This window comes from Trachymyrmex septentrionalis, unplaced genomic scaffold, assembly GCF_001594115.1.
Source record: "Trachymyrmex septentrionalis isolate Tsep2-gDNA-1 unplaced genomic scaffold, Tsep1.0 scaffold196, whole genome shotgun sequence".
Classification (NCBI taxonomy): Eukaryota; Metazoa; Arthropoda; class Insecta; order Hymenoptera; family Formicidae; genus Trachymyrmex; species Trachymyrmex septentrionalis.
Window position 1 is genome coordinate 153,073 of NW_017305135.1, and position 9,641 is coordinate 162,713.

Consider the following 9,641-nt stretch of genomic DNA (forward strand, 5'->3'; position numbering starts at 1 on the left):
TATATATATATACATACGTTAATATTTAATTAAACCTAAACTAGTAGAAATAAAGAAATATGATATTTAAACTAGTAAAATAAAAGAATAATGTATATTATGTCACATCTACACGAGGGTGTGTGGCGTACAAGAAAGTTTAAACGTAAATAATTAATTTATGATAATAAAATGAATAAAATATAATTAATCGTGTATCGCAAAGTGCGAGTAAATCTAACTGACTGGATGTCGCGAGATGATCCTATCTATTAGACGTCGATCGGCATCTACCGACTCGGGATCGACGCGAGATCGACGTGAGACGAAGCACGATGTGATAGTAGAAACTGGATCCTACGACTGAGATGTGTGAGCCAGTGAAGTCTCATCTTCCGATGAGAAAACGAGAAGCGAGGTCTCTGCGACGCGCACCACGCGCACCAGACTCGCAAGTGCGTTGACCCAGCTTACGGTAACCCAGGCGAACCTCCGCGCCGCGCCGACGTTGCACCTGCCTCACGCGGAGTTACCGGCATGAGAGGTCGTGCGACTTCCTCCTTTCCTCCTCTCATCTTTCTTTTCCATTTCCCCGTTTTGCCGCACTTTATTCGTCGAAGGGGATTCGCTTAATTTTTCATACATTTATCTCCCTTCCCGCCCTCCTCCGTGTTCTTTGGATGTCTACACCGCATCTTCCGTTTTTGACGCATTTCAAGTACATCGACGCATGTCTCCGCCACGCGGTTTTCCACAATCGGCCAGCTCTGTCCGGTGTCCAATTGATGCTCGATCGCAAAGCGCGATCCAACGTACAAACGCTGAATATATTCAGCGGAACTAAGAGCCGGTTTTAGAACTTTTATAGTGACGATTGTCGATGCCATTGCGCAGCTTTTTTACTCTACGTAATATCTGCGCGATATCAACGACTGTCGCTTTTAAGAGTTAGTCCAGATCCTGCAATAGGTGTTTTAAGCCCTAAGAAATTGACCAGTTACAGTCGATGCGAGGAGTAATGCGAGGAGAATAATTGACTATAATTCGTCAGTCTCTTACGGCTTAAAAACCTATTGTAGATTTACAGAATCGGCCCCTAACGCAAGTACGCGCAAAGAAATTCCCTGTGGTCTTTAAGTCTTAATCGAGCGAATATAATATCGTTCATGAAGCAGTTAAAAAAGGCCACGACCGAGAGAAGCGCGCGCGCGAAATTTCTTGACCTTACTTTCTACAATAGAATGTTCCATTATATACAATAGTGCCTCGGATTTGCGTTACTTGATTTATTCTCACGTGATCAACGAGCATCGTTGCTACGTGAGAGAACGTATCTTTCTTCACTAACCGACATACTAAATTTTTTTAATAATACAGCATCAAGATCTTGCTTGGCACGTAGCCCTATTTCTCATTATGTTAATTTTATAAATTGTTTGAGCCTTTTCTTATTATTTTTAATACTAAATTCTATTCAATTTATTCACAATAGATGAGCCTACTGTCGAATCTGCGAATAGCCATTGGCCTTTTAAATCGAACTTTGGCTCGCGCAAGTTTTGTCGAAATTGCATTTCAACTTTTCGCTATCGAACGTATTCTCGTTTCTTATACTTTATACTTATTTTTTTATATCTCGAATATCCTAAACGGTGGAAGCTCTTGGAATTGGATTGTTAAATAAAGTACAGTTCTATTATTTTCGAAAGAGGAAGAGAGAGAGAGAGAGAGAGAGAGAGAGAAAGAATTATCAAGAAATGAAATGATACTATGCTCTTTGCAGACTTGGCGCAGATACGAGCGTTGGTCGAATCGACGGGGATGCTGGGTGGATCTACGTGCCCATCCTGTGAAATGCCGTTCGACAAGGGCAAAAAGCGTCGCCTGATTGATTCCTGCGGTCATGAACGCTGCTACTCCTGTCTATTTCGTAGCGAGGTCTGTCCACTCTGCCTGCGTGGTTACGAACTTAACGACGACGACGACGACGGGTTGGAAGAACTATCTCTTAGAAACGTTTCCTCGGTTCCACTGTCCACCTTTGCGCCTACGGATGGTTGGCTCGATGAGTCATCGGCGGTGAATTCCCTCTGCGGCAGCCCCAGGTTACGCACCAAGATCACCACGAGAGCTAATCTGCCGTCGCAAGTTTTACACGTAAGCCTTTTGTCGTCGGGGAAAAATGAAATAACGCGTTAAGTTGCTGGCTTTCCTTCTCTTCAACGTATTGTATTCTTAAACGTGCGAAACGATGTTGTATTATGCCTTTGTAGAAAGAAACAACAAATGCCAGAAGAGGAAGCAATTTTTCCACGTTATTTCCTCATTTATTATACTGGTCGCACAAATCCACGCAATAGTATTTCGTACGATCTTGCTCATCTATTTGTCACTTTATTTTCAGCAGCGGGGCGAGGCAGAAAATCTCTCGTTGATAACAGTAGCCAAGAACTTGAAAAGCAAGGCTTCGCCACTTCCAGTTTCTTCCGTTTTTCAAGATCGACAAAAATTCAAAATGTCGCAAAGTACGTCAAAACATACAATCAAATCTAATTCTTGTGTCAAAATGCAACGAAGATTAAAAACGTAAAATTGATACCGGCTGTAAAATTGATAGGCTGTCCCACGCCACCGAATCAACGAAGGAGATTTTTTCTCAACCCAAAAGTGCTCAGAAGTTCCTTTGCTGTTCAGAAATCTTCGAGACATACGGCATCCTCACCTGAACCAATCATAAATGATAATCCTTCCGCTTTATCAGGTACTTAATTTTTTCTTACTATTAAATCAACTCTGCATATTTGTTCCACTCTTTTCTCAAAGAAAAAATTTCGCGACTGAAGTCGTGTAAAGTAAGTCTTGATAATACCAAAATTGCACGCATAAATATAGTTTGGACTTCGTCTATGGAAGGAAAAGCGAGATGGCCCGGTGTTGTTTTGGGAAAAATCAAGTCTCTGTGGAGCAGTAGTCAAGGCACGGCTAACGACGGACTGAATCAGCTCATCAGTTCGACGAATAGAATTGCAGGCAGGAAGAGTTTTTAAAATTTGATGCTGTATCGCTACGTTTGAGATGCTTAGAGTTTGCGAATGAATATAAAGGAATAAAAACTGTCACGCACGCGAGCATAAGCTCGCGTCTTTTGTACGACATTCCCTGTACTGAGAAAAAAAAAATTCCTTTCCGATAACACCTCTCTTTCGTAGTATTTCTTTTTAGAAGCATGATACATAATTTGTAATTATTCTTATAACATCACTAGTTTTTATTTTATTATACGAATTGCTTTCATTAGAATTGTGCCGCGTCATACTTTTATCCTTTTTCATTAAACAAAAAAACAAATGATTATATTACATTTTTTATAAGCGCACTCGCATTTTTTATTGTCATTACTGATTTCCAAATTAAATCGGTATATTTATTCAAATTTATCAAAACTCGTCCATTTTTATAATGAGTATTGTTAAAGAGTTATAGAATAGATTGAAAAAACTTCTGAATAGATTAAAATCGATAAGATATACATAATATATCTCAATGGATGCATTATTCTTAAAATTTTTTGTTATTTGTATTGTCGATATGCTTGGGTTTAGCATTTGATTTCTCACTTTTTGCAGAGTGTTCAATATGTTGCATTATAAACGATACGTTTAGACGGACAGAATAAAAATTTATCAACATACAATGTTTACAAGTAATAACCGCACAATTTGCGTTTGCGACATTGCAACCTTTGACAGTAGTTTACTTCAACTTAAAATAACATTTTGATAAATAATAATATATCCGCCTAAGCGTGTCTTACAATTAGTAAAGTGTGATTTTCGTTTTGCCCGTGAATTTAACTTTTAGATACACCGCACGAAGCACTTTTGCAGTCTCGGTCAGCACTATCTGGATTCGTAGATTCTATGCCAGTCTTTTTATATTTATATATCGCCTAATTAACTTTTCTCTTTCGCAGACGATGAGGGTGGTTGCGTGAAACCGTTATCTTCGAAAACCAGGAAATCGTCACAATCGGATTTGTACATGAGATTGGGTCTGCTATTGGGATCTAATCGAGCAAACGCGAGCGTGGAATCAAGCGCATGTCCTTCGCGAATTCCGATACAAGGACATGATAGCTCTGCAGCCTCCTTCAGTAGCCTGACCAGCTTCGAAACGCAGACATTGGCATCAACGAATACGAGCCCAGTGTCAACTTTGACGGGCACGTCAAGTGAAGCGGAGGCTGCGGCGGCACTGCGATGTCCTGTCAAGCCGAAGACCAAGGTCAAGGGGAAGACTAAATCCTGCAGAGACTGCGATAGTGCTGGTAGCCTGGCATCCATTTCCACATCGTTATCCGCATCCACGTCAATGTCCATGTCTATGTCCGTATCAGTATCAGGCCTCTCCAACGGTAGCTCCAGTCCACTCGTGCCTAGAAGACATTCTGTCAACGCCACACAAGTGGGTCAAACTGACGAACTCGGCCAATTAAAAAACAGACGATCTTGTGTCCGAAGATCGGGGAGAACCAGCAACGCTAAAGGTTCAATGGATGCGAAATGTAATATTTATTCTTTATCCGCTCAAATCCAAATATGCAATATATTTGCAAATACATATATGATAAAGATCCATATCCTGTTCATTTTAGTACGTTTCGTTCAACATCATAATTCAACGCAGTTAAACCTGAAACCATTATTCTTCGAGGTGCCTTTATTAGAAGAAGACCCACTTTTCGCAGGACGACAGTGGTTGTTACAAGAATTAGAATCCGTGATCAATGGCTCCAGTCCTGGCATTTTGATTTCCGGATCGCCAGGCACAGGAAAAACTGCACTCGTCTTGCAATTGGTGGAACATAGTTGTTTCGGAAGAAGAAGAGAACAGCCAAGATCTACGGAAGTGAATGAGGAATGCGACGAGAGAGAGAAACAGAATACTAACGCTACCCTACGAGCTAATATTCGGCATACTAACGAAAAGGTGCGATTACCAGCGTTTATTACAACTTCGAATTTTATAGAAAAGATGCAAATCAGTTATATCGAATTATAGGTGCGCGAATTAGCATCGCACGTTGTGGCTTATCACTTTTGTCAAGCCGACAATAATAGTACCTGCCTAGTCCCAGATTTAATTCACTCGTTAGCTGCACAACTTTGCCAGGCTCCTCAATTGATCTCATATAAGGAATATCTCTTGTCCGAACCCCATCTTCAAGGCTCGTTGTCACAAAGGGAATGTACAGTTGACCCAGATCTCGCGCTTTCGAGAGGTATTATTGAACCGCTTTTGACTCTGAAGAAAGCCAATAGATTGCCAGCTTCGAATATGGTAGGTAAACAAAATAGCTACGATTGTTTTTTCATTGACAAGTAAACATATTAACATAAGCTCGATAAGTATTATACTATGTCGCGGACATTGTTCGATATATATATTTTTCCAGGTAATATTGATTGATGCCTTTTGCGAAGCGGAGTATCACAGACCGGACAGAGGTGACACTATAGCTTCTTTCCTAACGAGGCACGCACCTAATGTTCCCAGTTGGTTAAAAATCGTTTGCACGGTCAGGACACAGTTGCTGGATTGCGCAAAGCAATTACCATACACAAGAATCTCGTTAGACAAAACTGCGAATGATGCGATCAGTAACAGCATTGCGAAGGATTTATCTGATTACGTTGGTTATAGATTAGCGCAAAGTCCTTCCATTCAATCGAATGTAACTGCGTCAGTAAACGGCAAGGCAGAATCATCGTGTAGTGCGAATCAGACAAGATTCTCTTCACATTTGCTCGCTCTAGCCAGAGGTAGTTTTCTCTTTGCTAAGTTGACGCTCGATCTTATCGAGAGCGGGCATTTAGTCGCCAAATCTGCGAGTTATAAGGTATGTGCAATCATAATCTTCATCTTTATTTTAACTATAATCGCAATTCTATCGCCACTATTATCTTGGCGGTATTATAAACAGAATAGAATTTATAACAAATTATTTTACCTCTTAGGTATTACCAGTTTCTCTCGCGCAGATCTTTCAATTACATTTTAACTTGAGATTCCCTACGGCAGCATCCTTCGACAAAGTACAACCTCTTCTGGCTGTTTGTCTGGCAGCTCTATATCCACTGACTCTACCTGAAATTTTCTATTCCATCAATTCATTAAATATAGATCATTTTATTTCATGGGATGATTTTTTACAGAGATTTAAGGTAAATATATTAAATCATTTAATATATAGTGCTGTAACTGTGTGTGTATGTGTATGTGTATGTGTTATATGATTTATAATGGATTATTTTTAAATGAATATAATATGTAATTTTCTAACTCTTTTTTTCTCTCTGTCTTTGTTTTTTTACTGACGGTGCAAAAACAATGTAAGTTGCAAAAATATAATAAATAATGTAATAATGATAATATATATTACAATTTAGAATTATTAAAAATAATTAAACAAATAATGTGTGCGCGAATTATTTTATCTGGAATTGATAAATGTCCTTACATATTACTTGTAGACACATGATTACTTGTTAATATATACGTATTGGCAGTTACAGACTGTGCACAATGTGTTATATAAATGTTATATCAACTCTCGCGTATTCATCAATTTAAATATAATGATATAATTTTTCTTTATTAGATGCTCTCTGGCTTTCTTGTGAAACGCTTGGACAATACATACATGTTTTTCCATCCATCGTTCAGGGAATGGTTGATGAGAAGAGATGAGGGAGAATCAACGAAATTCCTGTGTGACTACAGACTTGGTCATGCGGCAATAGCATTCAGACTATCTCGCCTTCAAGCGCCATTGGATGGTGACAAAGCATTAGAACTAGGTCACCATGTATTAAAGGCACACGTTTATAGAGGTGTAGCTCCATGCTGGCCTTCGCGCGATTTACAAGTATGTTTACAATCAACACAAGATAGAGTAATGGAGGATAATGTAGAATTGTAGCTTAATTGAGCTCCATTAATCCTCAGGCAATTTGGCTGACTTTATCGACCGAATGCATTTCCTCGGCATTGTGCACGCTTCGAAACATTTATAGCCCAAATGTGAAGGTATCGCGATTGCTCCTGCTGGCAGGTGCATCTCCAAATCACATTACTGAGTATTTAGGTAACGCGCCGGCTCTGTGCATGTACGCGCATGAAGGTTCCGTCGAGATGGTGTCTCTTCTTCTTGAATTTGGTGCCGACGTCGAATTGACCAACAGCCAAGGTTGTACTGCGCTATCGCTGGCAGCTGCCCGAGGACATTGTGACGTTGTCAGAAGGTATGTGTATATATTATTCAAATAATGTATAGATACATATGTATTGAACAATGTTGTTTATTTATTGTTATATCTGTACTTAACAGATTGGCCGCCGCTGGAGCCTCATTAGGACATGTAGATATGGCCGGCCAATGTTCTCTGGTGCATGCGGCAAGACATGGAAGATTATCCGTGGTTGGATATCTTCTTGCTTGCGACTGGATACCAACTAGTGAAAGTAAAGCAGAAAGTGGCGTTTTAGAAATAAGTAGAGAAGAAGCCGCCCAACAAGCCGTCGTCGCGGCTGCGTCACAAGGTCATGAAGCGGTTGTAGAGTATCTTTTGGATATGGCAGAGGTGATCATAGATCGTCCCGATACATTGATAGGCGAGACCGCTCTAACAATCGCCGCTGCAAACGGTTCGACTGCGACGGTTTCTGCGCTTTTAGCTCGCGGTGCTAATCCTCTAGTTGTAAACACGAAAGGTCTTTCTCCTCTCATGCTCGCCGCCAAGGAGGGACATTGGGGTACCGCTGAACGACTTTTGCAAGGTTCGTTTTTCCCTTTTTAAACATAACTTGAGATCGTCTTTAAATTGTATTGTTTGATTATGTCAATTATGTATAAGAACAGTTATATGATTGTTACATTATTTCATAGGAAATTTGTCTAGCAGTATGGATACAGTATCGGACGAAACTATATCACTTCTAGAACAACGTGATGTCGCTGGTCGTACTGCTTTAATGTTGGCCGCATGCGAAGGTCACATTAATCTACTTGAGCTATTCCTCGATAAAGGATCAATTTTAAAAACAAAAGACAAGGAGGGACTCACCGCTCTCAGTTGGGCTTGCGTCAGGGGACGCATAACTGCCGTACAAATGTTGCTCGATCGCGGTTCTGATATCAATACAAGTGACAACTCTGGTAGAACTCCTTTGGATTTAGCTGCATTTCAGGTAAATCTTTCTCTCCTATGCACAACCCATGTTATCATGTATTACTTTCGCGATCTAATGTTTATTAAAATATATACAGGGTAATCCAAAGCTAGTACAACTGTTACTTGAGAAGGGAGCTGCGGTGGAACATGTTGATCTTCACGGTATGCGACCTCTAGACCGAGCAATTGGATGTCGCAATATACCAGTGGTTCAATGCTTCTTACGTCGTGGTGCTAAACTCGGTCCTGCTACATGGGCCATGGCAGCGGGAAAACCAGACGTCTTAATAATTCTACTAAATAAACTTTTAGAAGATGGTAATGTTTTATATCGAAAGAATAGGCTGAAAGAAGCATCGCATCGATATGCGTATGCCCTTAGAAAATTCCCAACTTCACCAGAAGAAGATTGTCAAGGACAGGAGCAAAGTCATATGATGCTTCAAACTTTTACACAACTTCATATGAACTTTCTTCTAAATCTGAGCCGATGCAAACGCAAGATGAACGTTAGTAATCTAGTTTTTTAAATGTTTATACATAGACCTAATTGTTCACAATGACAAATTTATATTACTTTTATGAACAATAACGTGATTCTTTAACAGGAATGTACCGAAGCTATTGAACTCGCTAACGAAGCTCTTAGCATCCGACCCATTTCTTATGAAGCGTTCTACGCTAGAGCTAAAGCGCGTGTAGATCTAGGTATGTTCGAAGATGCTCTATTGGATGTTCAGGAAGCTCTTCAAAACGCACCAGTTCACAACAAACAAGATCGTAGAGTACTTGCAACTTTGAAAGAAGAGATTGTCTGTCGAATGAATGATGCTGGGACCAACCAAGAACATGACGATTATATCGCTAAATCTCGTCTGCGGGCATCAGTGAATACTCTTACTGAATTGTAATGATATTTGATTAGAGAGCAGTCAAATAAATTAAAATTATACCTATTCAATTTAAACATAATAATAATAATGATAAATTACAACAATGTTATCATGAATTCATGACACGAAGGCCGGATTTAAAAAACGGCAACAAACTTTACTCAATCTTTTGAATCTTTCTAAAGTAGTTTAACAACTACATCGAAATTTAAGATGCTGATACTAAAAAAAGATCAGCAATGCTAAGAATATAATTATTAAATGATTCGCGCGGCATTAATAAATATTTATAACTCGCTTTTTAATTATTGATGTTTTGCAATGTTTTGATACACACGAGCGTGTAATGATTTTTTTATACATCTTATATATTTATATGTATGTATATATGTATACATATATACAAACATATACATGTGATCTTTTATTATTCCAGAATATTATAGTAATTGGTTTAGATCAGTCTAACTTAAACTATTTAATTGTGTTCTTATCAGTATTTTATATTTTTATAAATTTTATAAATCATTGCAAA

The 9,641-nt window shown here is 39.1% G+C and overlaps 1 protein-coding gene across 2 annotated transcripts in view; it reads left to right on the forward strand.

Annotated features, from left to right (window-relative positions):
- The window catches only part of LOC108747160 (protein TANC2), a 27,119-nt gene extending 17,683 nt beyond the window's left edge, over nt 1–9,436 (forward strand). Inside the window, exons 2-15 of one of the 2 annotated variants that reach the window (XM_018484449.1) lie at nt 1,763–2,136; nt 2,387–2,504; nt 2,597–2,740; nt 3,953–4,543; nt 4,634–4,968; nt 5,041–5,319; nt 5,435–5,878; nt 5,997–6,203; nt 6,641–6,907; nt 6,988–7,283; nt 7,370–7,818; nt 7,928–8,229; nt 8,309–8,722; nt 8,822–9,436. In XM_018484449.1, the coding sequence (XP_018339951.1) occupies nt 1,763–2,136; nt 2,387–2,504; nt 2,597–2,740; nt 3,953–4,543; nt 4,634–4,968; nt 5,041–5,319; nt 5,435–5,878; nt 5,997–6,203; nt 6,641–6,907; nt 6,988–7,283; nt 7,370–7,818; nt 7,928–8,229; nt 8,309–8,722; nt 8,822–9,124 (4,523 nt within the window). In that variant the 3' untranslated portion in view covers nt 9,125–9,436. The remainder of the gene's footprint in view (nt 1–1,762; nt 2,137–2,386; nt 2,505–2,596; nt 2,741–3,952; nt 4,544–4,633; nt 4,969–5,040; nt 5,320–5,434; nt 5,879–5,996; nt 6,204–6,640; nt 6,908–6,987; nt 7,284–7,369; nt 7,819–7,927; nt 8,230–8,308; nt 8,723–8,821) is intronic. The other variant, XM_018484450.1, reaches the window with a different exon arrangement.
- Nucleotides 9,437–9,641: the final 205 nt, after the last annotated feature.